This window comes from Sorex araneus, chromosome 6 (genome assembly GCF_027595985.1).
Source record: "Sorex araneus isolate mSorAra2 chromosome 6, mSorAra2.pri, whole genome shotgun sequence".
Lineage (NCBI taxonomy): Eukaryota > Metazoa > Chordata > Mammalia > Eulipotyphla > Soricidae > Sorex > Sorex araneus.
Genome location: NC_073307.1, coordinates 15,150,698 through 15,175,750, shown reverse-complemented (window position 1 = coordinate 15,175,750; position 25,053 = coordinate 15,150,698). Strand labels below are relative to the sequence as shown.

At 46.4% G+C, this 25,053-nt stretch overlaps 1 protein-coding gene across 2 annotated transcripts; it reads left to right on the top strand.

Annotated features, from left to right (window-relative positions):
* On the top strand, nucleotides 1-24,554 carry CCDC112 (coiled-coil domain containing 112). Of its 2 annotated transcripts, XM_055143214.1 has the most exons (10): nucleotides 1-215; nucleotides 5,100-5,221; nucleotides 8,184-8,305; nucleotides 9,868-9,957; nucleotides 13,734-13,809; nucleotides 14,872-15,262; nucleotides 17,886-18,293; nucleotides 20,777-20,872; nucleotides 23,148-23,266; nucleotides 23,662-24,554. In XM_055143214.1, exons 1-10 carry the CDS (start codon nucleotides 99-101, stop codon nucleotides 23,690-23,692), a joined length of 1,572 nt encoding a protein of 523 aa, XP_054999189.1. In that variant the 5' UTR covers nucleotides 1-98; the 3' UTR covers nucleotides 23,693-24,554. The 2 variants fall into 2 exon arrangements, with proteins under 2 accessions (XP_054999189.1, XP_054999190.1); XM_055143215.1 differs by lacking the exon at nucleotides 20,777-20,872.
* Nucleotides 24,555-25,053: the final 499 nt, after the last annotated feature.

Sequence of the window (25,053 nt, the reverse complement as noted above, 5' to 3'; positions counted from 1 at the left end):
TCCGGGCGGAGCCTCGCGGTCCCCGGGCCCGTGCGCAAGAGCCTGGAGCGCCGGGCCCGAGCCCCCGCTTGCAGGCCCGGAGGTCGCGGCGCGCAAAGATGGCCGCCCTGACGACCGTGGTGGTGGCGGCGGCGGCCACCGCGGTAGCCGGGGCTGTGGCGGGGGCGGGCGCGGCCGCGGGGGGCGGCGCGGGAGCAGCGCCGGGGCCGCAACAGGTAAGAGGGCGGCGAGGCCGGAGCGGCGCGGGGGCGCTCGGGGCGCGGCGGCGGGTGTCGCCCCCGGAGCGCGCTGCTGGGGGCTGGGCGGAGACCGGGCGCCGCCGCTAGGAGCCGACGGCGTGTGCCCTGCAGACCGCCAGGGGCTGGCACCTTCCCGGGCGTGGGCATCGGGGTCTGGCCGGCGCCGCGCACCGGGCTTGCGCGCAGACGTCTTGGGGCCGGCGCCAGGGCCGGTTCGGGTCCCGGTTCTGCCTGCGGGTCGCGGGGTGGGGGGTGCAGCAGGGGGTCGCCCAGGCCGGCCGGTGCCTGCGCCCGATCCCCTCCCCCCGCCACCGCTGCTCTCGGATGGCCCCGGGGCTCCTTGGAAGGGCGTCGTGGGGACCGGGGACAGGTGCCAGTCCGTCGGCCCACGCCCGGCGCGTGGGCACCGCCTCGCCGCCCGCCGGCGCTGGGAGCCGGAGCCGGGGCTTCCCGCCCCTGCTGCCCGCGCCCCGCCGCGGACCCCCTGTCCCCACCGGTCACAGTGGCCCTCGGAGAGCTGAGTTACCCCCAATTCTTTCATTCTTTGTCCTTAGAGTATGGGATTGCGTAAATGTTCCCACGAAGCAAAGCCATCCTGCGCCCTAGCAACGATTCTTTTGTCGAGTGTGGTTTGCTCCTGTTCCACCCCCAGTTAGTGCTGTCTCTGGCTGCTGAAGGTCATTCATCTCTTTGCCCCCCTCAAATGCCCTTTCTTTCTTTATTTTTTTCCCCTCAAGGGTACTTTAATGAATACATTAAATAATAGCAAATGGTTTGGGGGAGGATTCAAAACAGAAATCGGGACAACAGATTGGAAGAGCTGGACCTAGCTATCTCTCCCCACTAACCAAAAAGATATTTTAAAATTCCTACCTATTAAATTTTGGGAAAATCAAAACTTTGTATGTATCTCAAGATAATAACTTGTTTAACATTATTGTCTCAACATGCATAACTTTGTGCTTATCTTAACATACTAATACATCAAGCAGCTTTTAGCAACAAGATCGACTGGGGTGCCTTGCACGCAGCCAACCTGGGTTTGATCCTATACCCAGCATCCTATATGGTCCCCCCCAAGCAACGCAGTGAGTAATTCCTGAGTGCAGAGCCAGGAGTAACCCCCTGAGCATTGCTGGGTGTGACCCAGAAAGTAAAAGAAAAAAGATCAACTGAGTTGATCTTTTTAAGCTTTGGGATCGCAAGAGCCATGGAATGCCCTTTCACCCAGTTTTGTTGTTGGATCCTGATTTTCTGGAGGTACCTCTAACATTGCTGCACTAGCGCCTTCCTGGTTTTGTATCAGGATAGGACTTCTTGTTTGTTTCTAGTTCTTTCTGGTGACCTGAATTTTATGGATCTTGAAGTTTAGGCTAACCTTTCAGTAATAACTGCTTCTTGTTGTTTTTTTGTTTGCTTGTTTTATTTTAAAGATAATTGAAATGGTTGTTCTTTAGATCATATATATGTGTAGAGCTGTGTGAGACCATATGCTCCTCCCAGATATGAATAAAGAATACTGTTAAAGATGAATATATGTCAGCGTGAGTATTTGTGTGTGTGTGTGTGTGTGTGTGTGTGTTTATATCTATGGGGATGGGCAGAGTTTGGGTCACCACTGTGGTGAGCGGGACTTACTCCTGGCTCTAAGCTCAGGGATCACTCGTGGTGGTGTTCAGGGACCACAGGCTATGCCCGGATCAAACCCAGGGTGGCCACAGGCTAAGTGAGTGCTTTACCTGCTGTACTACCACTCCCCGATGTGTTTGCAACTTTTTCTGGAGGCAGCACTTTTCAGCTTATTTTATGCAGTCGTATTTACCCTGATATCAGCAGATGGAAAAGATGACACAGAAAGAAAACATCAGGCCAGTATGAATATATTTATTTTCATGAGTACAAATGCAAAATTCCTCAGCACAGTACTGCTAGCAAACATAATAACATCTGAAGAAGATTACAGAACAAGGTCCTTTGGAATTTCTCCAGACATGCAAGGTTGGTTCAGCATATGAAAATTAGTGAGCATGATAGAACATGGTAACATAAAGGGCAAAGAGCCACACAGTCATCTCAGCGGGTACGTAATCACGGACCCTTCGTGATAAGCCCCAAGGTAGCGGGAGGAGGCACCGCAGCGCCTGCTCTCACGGCCTCTCTGGACCATCCACAGATAACAAAATACTCCGTGACTAAAAGATGGAAAGCTTCCCACGTAATCTGGAGAGAGGCACGAATGCTTCTGCTGATTGAGCCAGGGCAGATAGGAAAGAAAAACAAAAGCATCCAGATGGGGAGGGATGGAGTAAAACTGCCGTCGTCCGCAGGTGACGTGATCTAATTCTCCTCTCTGGACGAAATGTTGGTGAGGTGCTGAGGGACTGGAACTCCCACACAGCGCTTGCGGGCATGGAATATGATAAGAGTCATGGTGGGAAGAAGCTTGTCAAAACGTCAGGAGCATTTGTACGTCAAAGGATGAGGCCAAGAAAGTGCAGAAACAACCTGCAAATCAGATATAGAGGACAAGGGACTTACGTCCAGAAGGAATATGTCCAACTTAACCGCCAAGACAGCCAGCCTATTTTTTGCCTTTTGGATTATGCCTGGCGATGCTCAGGGGTTACTCCTCGCTCTGCACTCAGGAATTACTTGTGGTAGTGCTTGGGGGACCATGTGGGATGCCGGGGGTTGAACCTGGGTCAGCTGCATGCAAGGCAAATTCTCTATTTGCTATACTGTCGCTCAAGCCTCAGCCAACGTTTTTAAATGAGAAAGTGGAAAATAGTTCACTTTAGGTTTCAAAAATTACACAGTTAACTGGAATGCTGTGAAATTAAAAACAAAATCATACTAGAACTTGTAATGTCCACATAAATGTCCATAGTAGCACTATTTGTATTGGCTGATAGTGGAAACAATACTGATAAGCAAAACAGGATAAGCCCATATAATGGAATATTATTCAGCCATACGAAGAATAAAATGCAAACTCCCCAAACAGCATAGATGCAATCTAAAAAAATATGCTAAGTGAAAGAGACTGGACACGTAATACATATTATATGTGTCCAGTCTATTAATTGATTAATATTCTATCAATTAATATTCTATTAATTGATCAGAATAGGCAAATCTGTAGCATCAGAAAATAGATTTCATATTTGCCAGCACCTCAGAAGGGACGGGACGGGAAGTGATTGCTGATGAATAGAAGGTTTATTTTTGGCTGATAGAAATATTCTGGAATGAGAGAGAGAGTGGTGATGGTTATACAACTTGGTGAGTATATTAAAAACCACTGGATTATACACTTAATGGAAACTATGAATTTTTAAAAATTTCTTAAATGCATTAATTTTGCTTGCTCCAAAAATTAAGGCCCGTCTCCTTTGTGGGGGAGGGGGATACGTGCCATTCCTCGGGGCTCGTGCCTGAGTCTGTGTTCACAGTGATCACTCCTGGCAGACTCTGGAGATCATATGGGGTGTCGGGGATCGAACCTGGGGTAGCTGCGCAGCGCCATACCCACTGTGGTACCGCTCTGCCCCGCTGGCCTGTTCCCCTTCTCACTCAGCGCCCGCATTTAGATGAGCGTCAGCATTTCTTCTTGGTTCTACCTGCAGAGCAGAGTCAGTCCTCAGGCTGGAGCTGTAGTATAATGAGTAGAGCAGTTTCTCTGCTTGTATCAGACTGGGCTTCGATCCCCGGCATCCCATGATGTTCCTGGAGCCGGCCAGGAAAAATTTCTGAGTGCAGAGCCAAGAGCTACTCCTGGGCACAGTCAGGTGTGGCCCCAAAACAAAAGAAAACATATTTAGTCTTCTTCCTTCCTTTAATTTTTTAAGCACTTTCTTTAAAGCAGTTGTCATGGGTATCGTTTATTGTTTGTGCACTTTTCTCTGTAAATGCTTCCCTCAGCAGGGCTGAGAGAGGTAACTCAGGGACGGAGTGCAGGCCTTGCATGTAGGAGACCCAGGTTCAGTCCCCCGCACCGTACTCCAAGCACTGTCAGGAGCAAACAGAGCACATAGCGCCACCAGATGTGGCCCCAAGACCAAAACCAAAATGTTTCCCTTCCTGAAGTTGAAGGTAGGGGCCATATAAATATGGATTGTCGCCGTTCCCCCTCTGTTTTGTGTCACCACCTTGTAAGCGTGCAAGATATTTTTATCACATTACTAAAGGAATATTATGTCTTTTTGGCAAAATTCTCAGAGATACAATATTTCTTATGCAATAAGTTAGCATAAAAAATACAAAATCTAGGACTGGAGCAATAACACAGTGGGTAGGGTGTTTGCCTTGTACGCGGCCGACCCGGGTTTGATTCCTCTGTACCTCTCGGAGAGCCCAGCAAGTTACCGATAGTATCCCGCCTGCATGGCAGAGCCTGGCAAGCTACCCATGACGTATTCGATACGCCAAAAACAGTAACAAATCTCACAATGAGACATTACTGGTGCCTGCTTGAGCAAATCAATGAACAATGGGACGACAGTGCTACTACAAAAACAAAGAAACGATAAAAAAAATACAAAATCTATTTAAAAAAATTAAGATTAGGGCTTGAGCGATAGCACAGCGGGTAGGGTGTTTGCCTTGCACATGGCCAACCGGGGTTCAGTTCTCAGCATCCCGTATGGTCCCCTGAGCACCACCAGGGGTAATTCTTGAGCGCAGAGCCAGGAGTAACCCCTGTACATCTCCAGGTGTGACCCAAAATGCAAAAAAAAAAAAATTAAGATTGACCCCCAAATTATCCCCAAGAAACTCCATTATAAGTATTTTATTTATTAGAAGAAAATCTTTTATTTTTTGTCATTGTTGATGATAAACTTATTTTTGTTCTTTGTGCAGAATGATGGTAGTTTTGGTACTGCTGGTGGAGTTCGTTCTTTTCAGCTGCAAAACCGGAAGCAGAAAGTTAATCGGACTAAGAAAACTGAATTCATACGCACAGCAGAAAGATTAAAAAATCAGTGAGTAGAACAATTTCTCCACTTAACATTATAATCCACTTATGAACAATATAAATTTAATTCTGCTCCACTTTCCCTAATCCCACATTAATTTACGAACGCCTGGTGAGAAGAGAAAGATAGGAAGTATGAAGGAGACAAGTGATAATAGACTAACGCAAAGTTAATCTGAAATAGTTATTTTAGTATCACTTATGTGTTTACCATTTGAATCAGGGCAATTTAGGAGAAAAAAAAAGAGTTTCTTCAGATCCCATAATGTCAGATAACAGATTTAATTCTTTTTATTTTGGTAGTTTCGGGACCACAAGCAGCTCAGGGCTCACTCCTGACTCTGCACAGGGCTGGGGGCACCCTAGGGGGTGTGGGAGGGTTGACCAGATAGCCCTGGGGGTGCTGGGGATGACCTGGGCCACCCCAGCAGTGCTCGGGGGCTCCCAGGGCCGTCTCTCCTCCCCCGGGGTCCTCTCCAGCCCTCACTGCTACTTAGGATCCTGTCAGTGTTCGGGAGCCCGCAGGACCGGGCAGCTTGGAAATGTGCAGTTCCTCACTGTGGCAGAGAGGAAAGATCGGGAAACCGAGTGGCCATTTAGGTTTGTTTGGGGGGGGGGAACGTACTCATTAAGCCCAACATTGCGGAGAGGTATTTGTGTGAGTGTCCACTTTTCAGAGAGAAAGAAAACAGGAGTCGAGAGAATAAATTCTTTATCCACAAAAAATTTGATGGTATTTGTTTATTTCACCCAATGACTCAGACTGATAATTAGATCTCTTTACTGGTGTAGGTTGACTAAATCCAGGGAACAAAGATGAGATAAAATAAACTTTGAAGGAAATCAAAATAGTATCCATTAGGGGCTGGAGCGATAGCACAGCGAGTAGGGCATTTGCCTTGCACGCGGCCAACCTGGGTTCGATTCCCAGCATCCCATATGGGCCTCCAAGCACTGCTAGAGTAATTCCTGAGTGCAGAGCCAGGAGCAACCCCTGTGCATCACCGGGTGTGACCCAAAAAGAAAAAACAAAACAAAAAATACTATCTATTAAATATACTAAATCTCTTCTTTCATAGATTATTTGCATCTTGAAGTTTTATTAATTCATATTAACAATTTGCATTTCCTAGTACTCAGTTTTTTACTGTATAAAAAAATCTCACGTGTATGATCTCCTAAATATTAATCACAGTCCTACTGGGCAGTGAAGAACTATTACTCACATTTTATTTTATTTTATTTATGGGGGAAAGGCAAAGGAAGATGGGAAATTCTTTTTTTTTTTTTTTTTTTTTGGCTTTTTGAGTCACATTCGGTGATGCTCAGTGGTTACTCCTGACTCTGCACTCAGGAATTACTCCTGGTGGTGCTCGGAGGACCATATGGGATGCTGGGAATCAAACCCGAGTCGGCCGTGTGTAAGGCAAACGCCCTACCCGCTGTGCTGTCTCTTCAGCCCCTGGGAAATTCTTTGAAGGATGATTTAAAGTCCACAGGGCTATCACTGGACTGGACATAAATAATTACTAATTTGAGAAGTAATTATGGATAGCTTTCAGAGTCCTAGACCACAGCGACTTGACTTTTTTCCTGATCAAGTACTTCTTTTCTGACTAAAAAATCAGCAGTGCTGCTCTCTGGCTCCTGGTCGAGTTGCTGAACAGCCATGATCCCAGAGACTCAGAAGCAAATCCCGGAACCCAGCAGCTTTTGGCAGAAATGCGTCCGGACTATGAATTAAGTTTTCAGCCCCGGGCCTCCCCAGGTGGGAAAAGGTGCCGATCCACCGCCTTTTCCCCCTGGCGGCTTGGGGGGTGGCCATCTTCCAGAGGCTAAGGGACAGACAGGTTTGGGCCCACAGAGGAGGCGCGGGGGTAGGGGGGTGTCTCACGGAATGGGGGTGGTGCCGGCACTTTCCTCCCCGCCCAAACGTGATCCCCGAGTCACCACCCGGGACTCCCGGCTTTTGGCAGAAATCCATCCAGATTTAATTATTTAGTTAATTATTAAAATTCCAGAATTCCAAAATTGTACTATGCTATTCATAATCAGCAATAGAAAACATAGTGTCTAATGTTGCCTTTTCGGCAGATCTAAGTGTTGGGGAGAAATCTCAAATAACAATGGTGGGGCCGGTGCCGAAATATTGAATGTAATCAAAGTAGAGGGAGAGTGATGTGGACATCATCTCTACAGGTAGGGGGCGGGTGTGGGATGGGGGTATACTGGGTTGGTGGTGGTGGGAAGGGACAGGTGTTTCATTATTGTCTGACTGAGTCTTAAACAGCTTTGTAACTGCTCTCACAGTGATTCAATAAATAAATTAAAAAAAAAAATCAGCAGTGCTGCTCTTCGCTCAGACATCACTCCTGGCAGTTCTCAGTGAGCTACATGTGGTGCCGGGAATGTGCCAGGGAAGTGCTTTCAGCTGGGTACTATCTCTCCAGCCCTGTATCTCAGTGATGAGAGTCATACCGTTCGTGTCTCTGATCCAGCTACAAAGTTCACGCTCTGTCTCTTGTCGAAAGCAGTCATCAGCAGGGGTGGCATTTTTTTTTTTTAAAGAAATATTTTATTGAACCACCGTGAAAAAAAGGAAAAAAATACAAAGCTTTCAGGTTTAAGTCACAGTCAAATACTGATTAAACCACCATCCCTTCACCAGCGCACCCGTTCCAAGGTGGGTGGCATTTTTAGGCCAGAGCACGACGGACTGAGGCAGAATTGGTCATCAAAGGCTTATATGTTTGCAGACAAGTCTGTAACTGCATTTTTCCTATTAACATTTAAAGAATTTAAATAGTAATTCAAATACTTGTGATTTTAGTTGCACTTAACTCTTTACCAATACTATCTTGATCCTTAGCCTTATTAGTCCAGGTCGAGATTATGAGTGTCTTGATATATTAAATAGCAATTAAAAATATGTTAAAATCACATCTATCCATTTGTTTCTTTTCCTGAAGAGTTATTAACATAGAAAAAGATAAGCACAGTCATTTCTACAACCAAAAAAGTGACTTCAGAATTGAGCATAGTATGCTGGAAGAATTGGAAAGTAAATTGATTAACAACAGGAGAACAGAAAGTAAGTTTAAATTCATGATGAATTAAAAACTGTTGAGTGATGAGAAGTGGTAGTTGTGCCCTGTGCTTGTCTGTATGGATTGACTCTGTGATAATCTCTCTCAAGATATCGTGTGTGTGTGTGTGTGTGTGTGTGTGTGTGTGTGTGTGTGTGTGTGTGTGTGTGTGTGTGTGTGTGTGTGTGTGTGTGTGTGTGTGTGTGTGTGTGTGTGTGTGTGTGTGTGTTTGGTTTCTGGGCCATACCCAGCTCAGAGGTTACTCCTGCTGTGCACTTAGGAACTACTCCTGGCAGTGCTCAGGAGACCATATGGGATGTCGAGGATCGAACCCGGGTCAGCTGCATGCAAGGCAAATGCCCTCCCCACTGTACGATCGCTCCAGTCCCCAAGAAGTTGCACCTGTTTTCTCAAATATGTCATACCTCAGAGCACAGTTTCGCCGTGCTCTTACATAGGCCCACGCGTAGAGGCTTGGCCTGTGCTGTGCGAGTCCCAAATGCGCTAATAAACGCCCACTGCCCTAGAGTGGTGACACTACAGCTGATTGAGTGATGATGAAAAACAGAGCAGAAACCCGTGTTCTGATTGAGTTCACTGGAGTATCTGTCTTGTCTTTTTTTTTTTTTCTTTTTGGGTCACATCCAGCAATGCTCAGGGGTCACTCCTGGCTCTGCACTCAGGAATTACCCCTTGCGGTGCTCAGGGGACCATATGGGATGCTGGGAATTGAACCCGGGTCGGCCACGTGCAAGGCAAATGCCCTACCCGCTGTGCTATCGCTGCAGCCCCTTGTCTTTCCTTTTGAAGGCCGCCCAATGTTCTGGGCAGGGGTGCTACTCCTCGGGCTGTGTTTGGAAGTGGGACCCACCCAGTCCTCGTGCTGTCTCCAAGATCCCCATTTTTCCTTTTTATTTTCATTACTGTCAGGGCCACTCTGGGCCTGCTGCTGGCCACTGGGGCATGCGTGAATAAAAACCAGCCGCTCCGTCCTCTCTCACAGTTCGGATGTTTAAAGGTCAGGTTACATGGGCACCACCAGGGGTCACTGAGGCATTGGCCCAAGCACTCGCCCAAAACTCGCCCCACCCAATACATACCAACTTAAAAAAAGTTTCCAGGGAAGTTGAAAATATTTACTCTTTTTTTTTTTTTTTTGGAGGGGCCACACCTAGGCATGCTCAGGGGTTACTCCTGGCTCTGCAGTCAGAAATCATTCATGGCGGTGCTTGGGGGACCATAGGGGATGCCGGGGCCTGACCTGGGTCGGCTGCATGCAAGACAAGTGCCTCACCCACTGTACTGTCTCTCCAGCCCTGGAGATGCTTTTATAACACACCTTAATCCCACTGTGATTTTAAATATTGCAGAAGTTAGATCTTTATTTAGACCAGTAGTACTTAAAATACTCAGGCTGTTCTGACACACGAACCGTCTCGTGCTCGTTACGCAATTGGTCTTGGCTGTCTTTTCCTGAATGATAGTAATGACTCATACCTGGGCTGCAACCGCTTTTACAATAGAAGCATGTATAATAGTTCTCAAAGTACAAACTTCTTCCTTACAGGAGCAAGAATTCAGCAACAACTGGCTAAAATACATAACAATGTCAAGAAACTGCAGCACCAGCTAAGAGATGTGAAGCCCACTCCGGACTGTAAGTTGATGGGGAACTCGTGCTTTTACATCTGTTAGGTTTTCCTTTTGTTCATTAGAAAACCTGCGCTGTTCTAATAAGAAATTTGCGTTTGTAGGGGCTGGAGTGATAGTACAGCGGGTAGGGTGTTTGCTTAGCACGCGGCCGATCTGGGTTCGATTCCCAGCATCCCAAATGGTCCCCTGAGTGCAGAGACAGGAGTGACCCCTGTGCATCGTCAGGTGTGACCCAAAAAGCAAAAAAAAAAAAAAATTTGAATTTATATTGGAAGTCAGACCTACTTTGTGGTCAGGGATTAATAAGAATAGGCTGGAAAACTAATATCTGATATGCATGTTGAATTCCTTATTAACCTTTAAAAGGCTATCAAATCTTGGGGCTGGAGTGGTGGTACAGTGGGTAGATCTCACACATGGACCCGGGTTCGATTCCCAGCATCCCATATCCCAAGCACCACCAGGAGTAATTCCTGAGTGCAGAGCCAGGAGTAACCCCTGACCATTGCTGGGTATGGCCCCCAAACAAAGCAAACAAAAAATCTTATGAAATGCTTAGGAATGTGAAGAAGGCAAAGCAGATAGTCACATACACAGTAGGCGGGAGAATCTGGTGTGAAGTATCAGATTCAGCTGGTGAAGAGGAAGAAGATTGATTATCCCATCTCTTGTCTAACCTTTCCCCATTATTTTGCTTCTTAAATTAACTACCCTTTTAGAGGCATTTTTGGCTACCTAAATAAGGAATTTAGCACTATTGGGGCAAATGCTAACCTTGGGAAAGGCCACATTATATCCTTCTATCAGTATTCATTCCTGAAGGGTCGGAGCACTGCTGCAGGGGGCTTGAAGATGTGTGGACTCAAGAAGCAGGGAGGGGGCAGAGAGATCCAGAACAGCGGGGAGGGGCCCGTGTGGGACGCAGCTGACCCAGGTGCCATCCCTGCACCCCAGACGGTGCCCCGAGCCCGCCAGGCGTGAGCACTTGCTGGTGTGACCCAGGAACAAAAACAAAAAAAGAAATCCTAGATAGTTGGGTCTGGCCTGTGGGTTTTACTTATTCGTGAAGTAATGTCTCGTGGAGTCATTTCATCTCCCCGGGCTTTCCTGTTCTCGGTGTAAACAGTCAGGCTCGAGGGGGGTGAGGCGAGGCGGGCATCGAGACCCGGCGCAGTGCCTTGGACAGCAGAGTGTGCGCCAGGGAAGGGGCGAATGGAAAAACAGCATTATTAGATGAATGTAGCCAAAGCCACAGCCTGGCTTCCGAGGGATGCGGTCTTCGGTCCTGGTGGTCCGTGTCCACGGGCCTGGGCACTGTTCATCAGTGCTGAGCCGAGTTTTGCCGGGTGGGGCCCCTATGAAAAAGGTATTTGTCTGTTTGGTGGGTTGGTTGGTTTGGGGGGCACACCCGGCAGTGCCCAGGGCTTACTCCTGACCTTGCACCCAGGAATTACTCAAGGCGGTGCCCAGGGGACCATAGGGATGCTGAGGATCCAACCCAGGTTGGCTGCACTTGCAAGGCAAGCACCATCCCCACTGTGCTGTTTCTCCAGCCCCTAAAAAATGTTTCTAATCTGTGCGTGCAAAAATACATATGCAGAGCCACTTGTGATAGCACTAGTTGTATAATGGTTAATCTGTTTAGTAGCCGTAATTAGATGAATTAGATTCAGATCAAGGTCATGTCACTGTCGCTGTCATCTTGTTGCTCATTGATTTGCTTGAGCAGGCACCAGTAACATCTCCATTATGAGACTTGTTGTTACTGTTTTTGGCATATGGAATACGCCACAGGTAGCTTGCCAGGCTCTGCCGTGTGGGTGAAATACTCTCGGTAGCTTGCCGGGCTCTCATACTCACAAAAAAACATTCTGTTCAGAGCTGCAAGTCACAAAACTGTTGTATCAATTTTCTGGTAAAAATTAATAATTTGTACATATGTAGTGGAGAAAACTAGTTAGTAAACAATTATCACTTGTATCACTTGTCATCCTATTGCTCATCGATTTGCTCGAGTGGGCACCAGTAATGTCTCCATTTGTCCCTGTCATGTGCTAGTGTAGTCCAATGGCATCTGCTTGATCCAGGAACACGAAGAGCCTCAAACCGTTGGTTCAAGGATCTTAATGAAGAAGTCTGACCATCTTGTAGGTGGGCAGCCACTCGGTCTTTATACGTCCCATGGAATCCAGTCGGTAACAGCTCTAGTCCAATGGTCATCTCCAAATCGCATTATGTGTCTGGCCCATCTGATTTTCAACGCCTTAGCAAACGAGATAGCACCTCTGATTCTTGATCATCAGTGGAGGTCGGAACTCTGGATTCCTTCTCTCACTTGAGTGAAATGTGATACCCCCTGGATGGTTCACCACCTCATCGTGGCGAGGGGGTGACAGCGGTACCAACCAGTGAAGAGTGAACCAACATGCCACACCCACGCAGCAGAGCCTGGCAAGCTACCCGTGGCGTATTCATTATGCCAAAAACAGTAACAAAGATGGGCCTCATTCACCTGACCCTGAAAGAGCCCAAAATACGGCAGCATTGAGAAGGACGAGCAAGGAGAGGCTGCTAAAAATCAGGGCCGAACTAGGCTGCCAAAATGAAGAATGACTAAAATGACTGTATGCGCTTTTAACGCACATATGCTGGCATCGGAAGGATCTATTGAGGACCTGATGGTGCAAGCGCAAAAGATCAAGTAGGTCATTGGATTGACCAAGACGAGAAGGCATTGATCACATCACGCCGTTTTCGACACTCGAGAAGAACTGTTCCTTGGGACATGTGACAGTAGAGGTGTTGGTGGTGTTGGTGTCCTCGTCAACACGAACTTGGCCATGAGCATTGATATGTTCCAATGCCTAACAGCCCGAATCGGACGCTTACCTTTGAATACATGTGGCTCATCGCCGCAGTTTCTATCTTTGTCATCTGTGCACCAACATCCAACTATGACGAAGAAGAAATCGAGAAGTTCTACATGGGGCTGGAGAAGTTCTGTAAGGGAGACCACACCTTCTACAAGGTCACTGTCAGTGATTTTAACGCCAAGATAGGACCGAGAAGGTCGCCCGAAGAACTCCCCATTGGGACCCACGGCCCAGAATGGAGCGAACAGGGTGAGAGATGAGTTCATCATGTTGACCAAGACCATCCATGGTAACTCGCAGTTCCGGAAGGCCGAGTCTAAACATAGGAAACAATTAGAAAAATAAAAATTCCCTTCTGCACAAGCACCGTTTCTGGCCAGGATGTGCCTGACTGTCACAGAGAGCTGCCTCCTCTCCCATGCCGCTGGCCACAGTACTGCCCGGCAGCCCCCCAGCCACTGAGGAAAGAAGAAGAGGAAAAGTACAGCGTTATTTCCCTGGAGGCTGAGAATTATTTTTTTTTCTTTTTTGATTTTGGGTCACTCCAGCTGTGCTTCGAAGGCTACTCCTGGCTTGGTGCTCAGGGGCCCTCCCCTATGTGTGGGGGGAGGACATGCAGTGCCAAGGAGTCACCCCAGCGGCACACATTCGAGGCAAGGGCACTCCCCAGCCCTCACGTAGGAATTTTTCTTTTAAAGAAAAGGAACATTCGGGGCTGGCATGACAGCTAACGTGCAGCGTGCATGCTTTGCAGGCAGTCTGGCAGTGACTCCCCCAGGCGCTAGGGGTATGTCTCACAAACTGGAAAAAAAGAAAGGGAACATTCTAATATTTTTCTAATATTTGTTTCTTACTCATAGTGACTTTAAATATAACATACTTTTCTTTCTTCTTTTTTTTTTTACAGTTGTTGAAAAGCTCAGAGAGATGATGGAAGAAATTGAAAATGCAATTAATACCTTTAAGGAAGAGCAGAGATTAATGTACGTCCTAATCTTATTTTTCTATCAAACTGTTAAGCTTTATCTTCCAGTAATTCTCCGGAGCCAGAGGGACTATGGGCTGAGGCACTTGCCTGGCGTGTACCGCCCTGGTTCTGTCCCGGGACTGCAGCGTCCACCGAGCCTGAAGGGAGTGAAACACATGCTCCACGTGGTTTTTGTACAAAAATCATTGTATTGTGACACATTCAGTGCTTGTCTCACTTTAGATTTTTCGACTACTTTTCGTGTTTGAAGTGAATTTTCATTTATATTTAAACACCTCCTAAATAATGGTTTAAAGGATTATAATTTTTTTCCTGAGTAAACTTTTAAGACTTAGGTTTATAAATGTTAGTAATAAGTGGAGAAGATAATTTCAAAAGAATTATTAAACTTGGGGGAAAGTGAATGGCTAATGTAACAGGAATGGGCTTATTCTATGTTTTGACCAAACTTTGTCAGTTGTCACTGTCATCCCGTTACTCATCGATTTTTTTTTTTTCTTTTTGGGTCACCTGGCGATGCACAGGGGTTACTCCTGGCTTTGCACTCAGGAATTACTCCTGGCAGTGCTCAGGGGACCATATGGATGCTGGGATTTGAACCCGGGTTGGCCGAGTGCAAGGCAAACGCCCTACCCGCTATGCTATCGCTCCAGCCCCGTTGCTCATCAGTTTGTTCGAGCGGGCACCAGTAACGTCTCTCATTGAGAGACTTATTGTTACTGTTTTTGGCATATCCAATACGCCATGGGTAGCTTGCCAGGCTCTACCGCACAGGCTCGATACTCTCGGTAGCTTGCCGGGCTCTCCGAGAGGGGCGGAGGAATCGAACACCCAACTGCTGTGCTATTGCTTTAGTTTTCATTATTTTTTATCTGAAGCACTGTGATCTATAAAACTGTTAGGACAGAGCTTCTTGCATATATTCTTCCAACAGCCCCCACCAGTGGCCACTTCCCACCCCCGCTGCCTTGGGGGTCCCCCACTTGCCCCCCACCCTCACCTGTCCTCAGGTTCTCTTGTCTTTGACCATCTGCTACAACTTAGGTTTTAATTTTAGGTACGAAGAACTAATAAAAGAAGAAAAAACAACTAACAATGAGCTAAGTGCCATCTCCAGAAAACTGGACGCCTGGGCTCTGGGTAACTTGGAAACGGAGAAGGCGCTGCGAGCCGTATCTAGCCGGGCCCCGGGGGACAGAGCCGCGCCTAGCGCACTGCCGGAGGAAGTGGTGGAGTGCGAGAGGTTCCTCCAGCAGACGGGCGGGCGCCAGGGCGGCTGGGAGGATTATGATCACCAGAGCTTCTTAAAAGCGAGGAGCAAGCATAAAGGGAAGCCAGCTTTTATCGAAGAAGTTCTAGAACAGCTTCCTGGAAAAACACGGGATGAAGTTCAACACCATGAGAAATGGTATCAGAAATTTCTGGCCTTGGAAGAAAGAAAGAAAGAGGTAACAATAATAATAATAATAATAATAATAATAATAATAATAATAATAATAATAATAAAAAGTTACTTGTTGGGCTGGAGGGGAGGGAGAGGACGGAGCCCTTGTTCGTCTGGGGCCAACCTGGGTTTGACCACTCGCATCCCTTATGACCCCTGAGTAAAGAGCCTGACCCACCAGCCCCCAAGCCCAGAACAAATCCCAGTTACTCGGTATGTATTTCTGTGTTCCAGGCATTGACGCTTCAGGGTGCCTAATTAGCTTCACAGCTACCTCTTCAGAGGTAAAGTAACAGACACATTGTTGGGCCCCCTCAAGGCCCTGAGGAGAGGCGAGGAGAGAGTCCAGGCTGGGAAACTGGTGGCGGGAGCCCCTCTGCCTGCCAGGAGTGAGGGGAATCCAGAGCTGTCTGCTCACCTGGCAAAGGCCACATTTTTCTTAGGGGGACGGAGACAAGGGCACATAGAAACAACCTGTTTGACTTTGAAAATGAGTTTTGCAAAGTCAACCTCATTTAATCAAAGATTCAGATTAAATCTACTTAAGATTCAAAACAAGGGATACCCCGAGGAAATGGTGACTTCTGATTTGTAGCTAGTACCTTAAAAGTCCCATTTCCTCAAACACAGTGTTGGCGGTGTGGGGTGAGATCAGGACTCGGGCTGGCTCCGCTCTCTCTGGGCTGGCTCAGGCTTTGCTCAGGGCTGCCCGGTGAGTGGGAGGATGGTTTGCGGCATCCCTGCCGCCCACCCACCAGAAGCAAGCCATTCCAGCTCGCTTGGGGTTACTAAACTACCTCCAGGCATGGCCGCGTGAGCCCTAAATGTGAAAACCAGCCCTGTGTGTGAGCTGCGGGTTCAGGCAGGCTTAGGTCTGAATCTCTCCTTTAGAGACTTCAGTGACGAGAACCTCCACCCGTTTCTCCTAAAACGTTGTCACTGTCAACAAATGACACATACTAAGGACCTTGAAGAATCCTGGTTTCAGGGGCCAGAGAGGGCTGTCTTGATGGCTTGGGTCACCGTTCCTTTAGGTACTGCTGGGGGTGCCCTTGCTCCCCCCCAAAATCAGCATCTTCTGGGAACTTGTTAGCCTCGACCTTATCCAGAGTCTGGGAGTGGGGCCAGCTCCCCAGGGAGTGCTCCTGCAGTAGAGATGGCCTTGCTTCTAGCTCGCTCTGTGTCTCCTGAGTCTGGTTTACTGGGGCCGGAGCAACAGTTCAGTAGGTGGGTGCTTGCCTTGCACATGCCTGATCAGCTTTGACACCAGGCGGAGCCCTCCATGGGTGATCCCAGATCCAGAATCCAGAGTAACTCCCGAGCACCGCCAGGTGTGGCAAAGATCAAATCTTGGGCCTAGCTTGGGCCTATCTCTGTTGTGCCAGAATCTCTGAGGTCACTCTTTCTTGTTCTCATCTACTAGGGCCAAACTATCTCAGGCCAATCTATCTGTTTCCAATCCATGTGGGGCCAGTCATTCTGAAGCCAATCGATGTTAGGCAAATCAATCTGGGGCCAATCTATTTGGGTCAATGTATCTGGGGCCAATCTCTCTTGGGCCAATCTACCTTGAGTCAGTGTGTCTTGGGCCATTCTTTCTTGGGTCAGTCTATCTTTGTCCAATCTATCTCGGGCTCATCTCTCTCAAATAAAAGAACCCCCAACCAAAACCCAACCACCTGTAACTTGATTATTGATAGGATGTCAGAGTGACGTAGAAGGGGAAAGGAAAGCGGAGGTGCCATTGACCAAAGCAGGAAGTTTGGAGAAAGCAGCAGCAATCTAGCTTTAATTTAAGATGTTCAATAGGTTCTTTGCTTTTATTATCTCCCACTTCCTGTAATGTCCTGTGTCTTGTCGAAAGGACCTAATTGCATTTGAAAATTCATGCCTTGGCATCTGAGGTCCTCGCTGCCTTCTGGTCCCTGACATGACCCTGGTGTGTTGCTCCCAGAGTAAGAAGAACAGCAAAAGGGGAAAAAATTAATAGGCCCTGAATTTCCGGCTCGAGTACCCTTGCTTAGTTTAGTCTTACTTTCTGTAACCTCTTGGTTTCCTTTCCCCTTCACTGCGAATCTCTGGGAATCTACCCAGATGAGATGCTTCTCCCCTCTGGCCTCCCCGACACAGATGCCCACTGACGCTTGGTTCCTGCCCTTGGTGCTGTGCTCCAACACGTCTGCATCTGGCCTCATGCTCTAGCCAGCGCAGGCTGCTCAGACTCTGTCCCTGTCCCTGGGGTTAGTTTGTGGCTCTTGCTGGTCTCCCGTGACATGATGCAGTTGGTCCAGAATTAGCTACCCAGAAGCTTTTGCCAGCTTTTTCTCATAGAATTCTCATAGAAAACACTTCCTCATAGCATTAGTAGAACAGTAACGGTAGCAAACCCTTGTGTACCCCAGCATCGAGTCAGGAGACGCCCCTGAGCACCTCCCAGTGTGGCCCCCAAAGCCAAATAGGGGTGGAGTAGGAAAAAATGTATTCATCTGTTAGAAACACTAAAAACTAAGTAACCAGCATCCACAGCCTTAGAAAGATGGGCTTAAGGGTCTATTTTAATATCTTAATGCACTTAATGCACTTTCAGTTGTTCAAACCTTTCTGTTCTTTTTTTTTTTTTAATCAAGTCTATTCAGAATTGGAAAGCCAAAAAGCAGCAAAAAAGGGAGGAAATCTTCAAGTTAAAGGAAAAGGCAGAAAACATGCCTTTTGGTAATAAACAAGAAGAGAATCAGAAGCAAAAAGAAGAACAAAGGAAAAAGAAGAAACTGGCCGTTGAAGCTTGGAAAAACCAGAAAAGTATAGAAATAGCAATGAAATCTGCTTCCCAGGTAAAAGAAGAGGAAGAGAAAGAGAAAAAGCAGCAAAAAGAGCGCCAACGCCAATATAAGCTGAAATTACTACTGGAAAGCTATGCCCAGCAGAAAAAGGAACAGGAAGAGTCTTTGAGACTCGAAAAGGAGCTGAGGGAAAAGAGAGAAAAGGCAGAAAAAAGAAAAACGGCTGCTGATGAAATTTCCAGGTTTCAGGAAAGAGTGAGTAAATGCGACGCCTGAGTAGTTTCTCGGTGCAGCCTGCCCGGGTATTACTTCCAGACTCACGTCAGGGGAAATCAAGCGCCACTCTCGTCCGAGGCCTATTGGCTGATGAGTGTCCAGCCAGCCGGGCTTCCTGATTTCTTCTCATTCCAGCCTAGGTTGAAATCGGAGATTGTCGTGTGGTGCTGGAGGTGTGGAGAGACAGCTTTGGGGTGGCTGTGTGGAGCTCAGTGTCAGAGAGACGGTGATGCTTGAGCCTTCAAGGAGAAGGGACGGGGAGGTGGGGAAGGTCAAGCGGCAGGAACACCTTTGGGAGAGGGTTAACTAGTTAACTTGTAGGAGCAAGTGCAGCGTAGGCTGGGAAGCAGCTAGAGAGCAGTGGGGAGGGAGCCACAGGCCAGGCCAAGCGTTTCACACCTTCTCCGCCAGCTTGGCAGCTTTCCCCAAGAGTTGGCTTGCTAGTGCCAGGCCCTTTGGCCACCATGATGCAAGATCCTTTTTTTTTTTAAATATATATTTTATTTTCATAAAAGTAATTCACAATAGTTCATTACAGATAATATTCGAACACCAATCCCACCACTAAGCACCTTCCCACCACAAAAGAGGTACATGTGTGAGGGTTGTTGTATTTCATTCAGGAGCCATTTAAGCCTGGATAAGAGAATACGAGCACATATGCTAGAAACCAAACAAATGTGTGATACTTTTGATACTTGTGATACTCTGCCTTAGTGGAGTGTAAGAGGTGCTCTCTTCCGGGAGTTTTAGTGTATATTCTCTGGGTTCTTGGCCATTGATGGCACCAGGGGCGGTTTGTGGGTGTGACTGCCAAGCTACTGGAAAAGTAGGGAGCTGGGGGGAGGAGGCCCAGTCCCGATCCGAGTGGGCTTGCAGATCTCAGCCAAGGGGTTCCCACCATGATGCAAGATCCTTAATTCGTCCCACTGCCCAGTGTCCGGAGCATTGCAGATCCCTCTGTGTGGACACGCGGAGCCAAGGGTACTGGGAGAAGCGGGCTTCCACATGGTTTTACACAGATACATGAAAGAAAAATGTCAGTCAGAAAGAAAGACTGTAATCTGAAAGCGGGCTTCAAAAGAATGGAAAATGGATAAGAAATGGAAAATGACGGGGCTGGAGCAATAGCACAGCGGGTAGGGCATTTGCCTTGCACGCGGCCGACCCAGGTTCAATTCCCAGCATCCCATATGGTCCCCTGAGCACCGCAGGGGTGATTCCTGAGTGCAGAGCCAGGAGTAACCCCTGTGCATCGCCGAGTGTGACCCAAAAAGCAAAAAAAAAAAAAAAAAAGAAAATGACAAAGGGTACGAATATAGCAGTTATGAATATAATTATTATAAATTGTTAATGTGCGTCAAAATATATATTTACAAGACTCCTAAAGTGAAAAAATAAGGGAAATAAAAAGAATAATGAGATAAAATACTTTAATGAAAACTTTGTTTGTATGTAAAAATCTCATTAACAAAAGATCCCATGTTTCTCACCCCCACCCCCACCCCCAAATAGGCAAGCAGGGCACAAAAATACTTAGCAAAAAGAGTATTATTTTTTTTTTTTGCTAAGTACACGGCAGAACCTGGCAAGCTACCCGTGGCGTATTTGATATGCCAAAAATAGTAACAACAAGTCTCACTATGGAGACGCTTCTGGTGCCCGCTCGAGCAAATCGATGAGCAACGACATGACCGTGACAGTGAGAGTAAGAGAGATCTAAAACCAGTCATAGCTATGCTGATTATAATGGCTTGACTCTTATTAAAGGAACACTCGTTGTATTGTTAGCCATAAAAAAATGTGAGACTTAAAGAAAATGCATGTATTATATACTATTATGCTAGTGCTATTTAAAGTAATTTAATTTTACTTGCAAGCAACTAAAAGCTTCTAATTAATTTTACTTTTTTAAAAGTTTTTATTTTATTGAATCACCATGAAAAAATTACAAAGCTTTCAGGTTTAAGTCTCAGTCCTATAATGATTAAACTCTCATCCTTTCACCAGTGCACATGTTCCACCACCAAGGACCCCAATATACCCCTCTCCCATCCACCCCCACCTAAGTAGCTAATGATCTTCACATTATTCTCTCTATACTTTGAATACATTCAATATTTCACTAGAGAGAACTCACTATTATTGTTTGGAATTTTCCCCCAACAATCAGGCCTGCTGAAAAGGCATCATTCAATAATTTCTTTTCATTGCTAAGAATTAAGACTCTATGAGCTCACGCAGCTGCGACAGCTCATAGAATCTTGGATTTCTGATATTTTAGCTCAGTTCACAGTCTAGATGCATTTCTGTAAGAAGCTACTCTGGGTGCCAAAATGGGTTAGAAGACCTCTCGGATCATAGTCTTTAGAGCAGAGGGTCCGTTTTGCGCGTGGCAGTTCCGGATCTTATCCGGGCCTAATTTTACTTTCTTATTGTTATCTTACTCCTGTTTTCTTTAGGATTTACATAAACTTGAATTGAAAATTCAAGAGAAACAGTCCAAGGAAGATGAAAAGGCAGAAAAACTCAGAAGACTGGCAAAATTAAAAGAAAAGGTCCTCTATTTGAGTCTTTATTTTTCTTAATTCTTTGAGTTGTAAGACTACAAACATTTTCTGTATATCCAGGCCAGTTTCTGTATATTTTCCTTAAATTCCATTAACATATTACACATGTAAAATACAGCTTTATACAGTGTACGGTGAGGTTTTTTGTTTTTATGATTTTGTATAGTAAGTACCCAGTTTTCCTTTACCCTATATTACTTCTTTTTTCTACCCTCCATCCTTATCTTCGTTCTCCCTGGGTAAGTCTGTATTTTAGATGTGGGACAGCTCTGAGCTGTGCTTAATCTCCCTGGTAATACTCAGAACTCAAGACGTCATGGGCTTTCGTGGATAAAACAAAGGACCCACAATGGTTCCAGGGAAAATGAAGTAACAGAAATAGAGTTAAATAATTGAACTGGGAAAAACAGTCCAGATAATAATTTCTCCGGCTGATGAAGATGGCTTCGAGGGTCGAGCTCTTGGTTTGTGTGGGGCAGCCCCAGTTCTGATCCTTGGCACCACGGGGGCCTCTGGCACTGCTCAGAGCCACCCCGAGCACTGCTGGGGGTGGCCGAAAACGCACACAAAACTGTTTATTAGGCTGATGGAGTTCAAATTTCATTTCAGCTACATAGGCACAACTGCAAGTTTACTCAGGAGGTTAGTAAGCACACACGACACACACATTTTCATTTGTTTAGCTGAGATCACGTATGTTTTTTAAAAGTGCTTTCCGTGGGCTGGGCAGAGTCAGAGCGCTTGCCTTGCATGTTGCCGACCCAGATTCCGTCCCCAGCTCCACATCTGACACTTGCCGCCATTGCTGCCCCCGGCCCCACAGGGAACAGTCCCTGGCTTTGCTTTCAGTTATTGGGGCTGGAGCAATAGTACAAGCGGGAGGGCATTAACCTTGCAGGCAGCCGACCCAGATTCCACCTCCAGCACGCCAGGTGGCCCCCGGAGCCCGCCAGGAATGATCCCTGGGTGCAGAGCCAGGCGGCTGCCTCCCGCCCCAACCAAAAAAAAAATTCCTAAGGAAATTTCTTATTAGTACAGACTTAATAGTTCAAGTAAGTATTTACCACGCTGCCTGACAAAGGGAAAAAAAAAACTGAAAAAGATGGTTATTTCCCGTCATCAGCCGGCATGGGGCTCTGGCTTAGTTGATAGTCTGGTAGAAAGTCTGTAGTTTCTGGAACCAAAAGTAGTGCACTGGTATCGGCCCCGGCTCGAGATTCCACCAGTGTCCCGCTGTTCCATGTACATAATACTTTATTCCCTTGTATCCCATTCCCATGTCACCAGGTCCGTGTCAACTTAATGGACATAATACTATGGTTAACGCCACGCCGCATTTCTTCCCAAGAAGGATATTTCTTCTCAGCTGGTGTGGGTGTATGGCTTAGTTCAATCTAGAGAGATGGCTACCACTTTGATTGCCTTCAATATTTCAACAAAAAACTTACTATTCTTGTTAGGGTTTCCCACCAAAGTCTGACCCGTTAAGAGGGAACCATTTCATATTGCTGATGATTAGATGATATTAGGTTGCACTGCCACGGCAGCGGCCGCGTGGTTTTGGGTTTCTGTATAAAGTCCAGGGAAAGTATAGCCAGAAATTACACATCACTACAAACTTTTACCCTTTTTTGGTCCCCCCAAAGTCCAGCCCATTACTAAGGAACCATTTCATATTGCTGATGATTAGATGACATTAGGTTGTGCGGCCGCGGCAGCGGCCACACGATTTTGGGTTTCTGTATAAAGTCCAGGGAAAATTCTGCTTGAAATTCTATTGCTACAATCTTTTACCCTTTTGTGGTGCTCATAAGATGGGAAAACCTAGAGAAATACCCTTTGTCAGGCAGCGTGGTGAATACTAAATAGGCGTGAACTCGGTGGCGCGGGACAAGGGGGAAAAAAAATAGAAAAGTTATGTAACAAACAGCGGGACTTAATATCTCTACATTCTCAGCAATGGAGAACTATCAAGTGATTCCTTGACAATAGGACTGTCTTTTTCTTTTTGGGGGGAAACCCCAGCAACAATAGCGAGTTATGTGTTGAAACATAGAATGTAACCAAGATAAAGCGGGGGGCGGGAGGTATACTGGGGTGGTTGGTGATGGAATAGGGGCACTGGTGAAGGGAAGGGTGTTTGAGTATTGTATAATTGACATAATCCTGAGAACTATGTAACCCTCCACATGGTGATTCAATAAAATTTAAAAAAAAATAGTTCAAGTAAGGTAACTCGCACTCATTTCACGTCTGATTCCAGGTGGAAAACAATGTTAGCAGAGACCCTGCGAGGCTGTACAGACCTACCAAGGGCTGGGAAGAGCGAACCAGAAAGATGGGACCGACCGGCTGCGGGCCGCTGCTCCAGATCCCCCACAGGTGAGCGGGATGTTGGGCCCTTCCTGGCAAGCTAGCTCATGTTTTTTTTTTTGTTTGTTTTGTTTGTTTTGCTTTTTGGGTCACACCCAGAGATGCTCAGGGGTCAGTCCTGGCTCTGCACTCAGGAATTACCCCTGGCCGTGCTCAGGGGACCATATGGGATGCTGGGAATCGAACCCGGATCGGCCGCGTGCAAGGCAAACGCCCTACCCACTGTGCTATCACTCCAGCCCCAAGCTAGCTCATGTTGGTAGTTTAGGTGCTCCCTAAAGGTAACACTTTACAGTTGAAATTGATCAAATAAGTAAACAGATATTTTAAAGTTGATATTTTAAACTATTAGGATTTAAGATTTTTCCCCTATATACCAGTAATTGTTCCTTTCTTCTCCTCAGGGCAATTCCAGCGTGGAGACAAGGACTGTAGGGACGATTCCGAGAGAATGAAATGGTTACCGGTGATGCGAATGACAGCATATTCGCCTGTGCAGATGACAGTGATGAACCATGTTCTTTGGAAGACCTAGTCGGCCTGGTTTCTGTGTTGTATGTGAATTGACTGAGTTCCAGCAGCATTGCCATGCGTGTTTCCTGTTCTTAGACGGTATTTGATGTGTTTGCTGGACTCATTGATATAAATGGTATTTTTCTTTTTGATAGTTTATGTTACATTTCATTTCAATACTCTGAACATTTCAAAGATGTTTTGTTTCTGTGGTGGCCTAGCAAAATTAATTGGGGCAATCATAGGGTGACTTTTTGTTTTGTTTTTTTTCTGCTTTTTTGGGTCACACCCGGCGATGCACAGGGGTTCCTCCTGGCTCATGCACTCAGGAATTACTCCTGTTGGTGCTCGAGGGACCGTATGGGATGCTGGGAATTGAACCCGGGTTGGCCAACTGCAAAGCAGACGCCCCACCCGCTGTGCTATCACTCCAGCCCCAGGGTGACAATTTTTAAGCCAAAATTTTATAATATTTATAACTTGGAGAAAAATTAGCTTGAGTAATAATAATGTGAAGTTTTTTTTTAACTTAAAAAAGTACTTTTTCTAAGTTTGACAGATTTGTTGTTTGTGAATTACTACATTTTTGTGTAATAAATATTTTGTATTTGTTTGAAGCATGCTTTGTTTTATATGGAGAATATTTTAAAAAGATGCCTCACCTCATTTATACTGTAAGCTTTGTATTACTGGTAACAACTTTTTGGTTTCTCTTAGCTATTCCAAATTTTTCCGGCCCTTTCTGAACTTTACATATTTATAAAATCTTTGTGTCTTTCATGTCTTCCTGGCTGATGGTTTCCTTTACTGCTTGTTTGCCTCAGAATATTAAAATTCTCTGTTTTGAAACATTAGCTAGCTTTAGAATGCAAAATGTACCTTGGTAGCATGTTAAGTGTTTGAAAATTGCTGGACTAGAAGCTGAAATCATAGTATAGCCGGTAGGGCACTTGCCTTGCTTGCATCGACCCGGGCTTGATCCCTGGCACCCCATATGGTCCCCTGAGCCCTCCAGGAGTGATCTCTGAGCACAGAGCCAAGAGTAAGCCCTGAGCACTGCCAGGTGTGGCCTAAAAAAAGGGGCGGGGGGGGGGGCACTGTTTAAAGACCGACGGAAATGGAACCCGGATGTAGCCCAGAAGCTCAGAATATGTGAGGCCCTGGGTACATATCTCCATACTCACACACATAGAACTGCAAAGCCAAACCAAGGAATGATGTGTGTATGTGTGTTACTGTACGTTAAAGACATAGAGGAATACCTGTGAGTAGTTACTAGTGGC

Bases quoted from the DNA above. Each gene is read 5' to 3' on its own strand.
- CCDC112 (XM_055143214.1), top strand. From the start codon at position 99: ATGGCCGCCCTGACGACCGTGGTGGTGGCGGCGGCGGCCACCGCGGTA. The intron at 5,222-8,183 runs GTGAGTAGAACA...CTTTTCCTGAAG, and splicing joins GCAGAAAGATTAAAAAATCA to AGTTATTAACATAGAAAAAG. The intron at 13,810-14,871 runs GTACGTCCTAAT...TTTTAATTTTAG, and splicing joins AAGGAAGAGCAGAGATTAAT to GTACGAAGAACTAATAAAAG.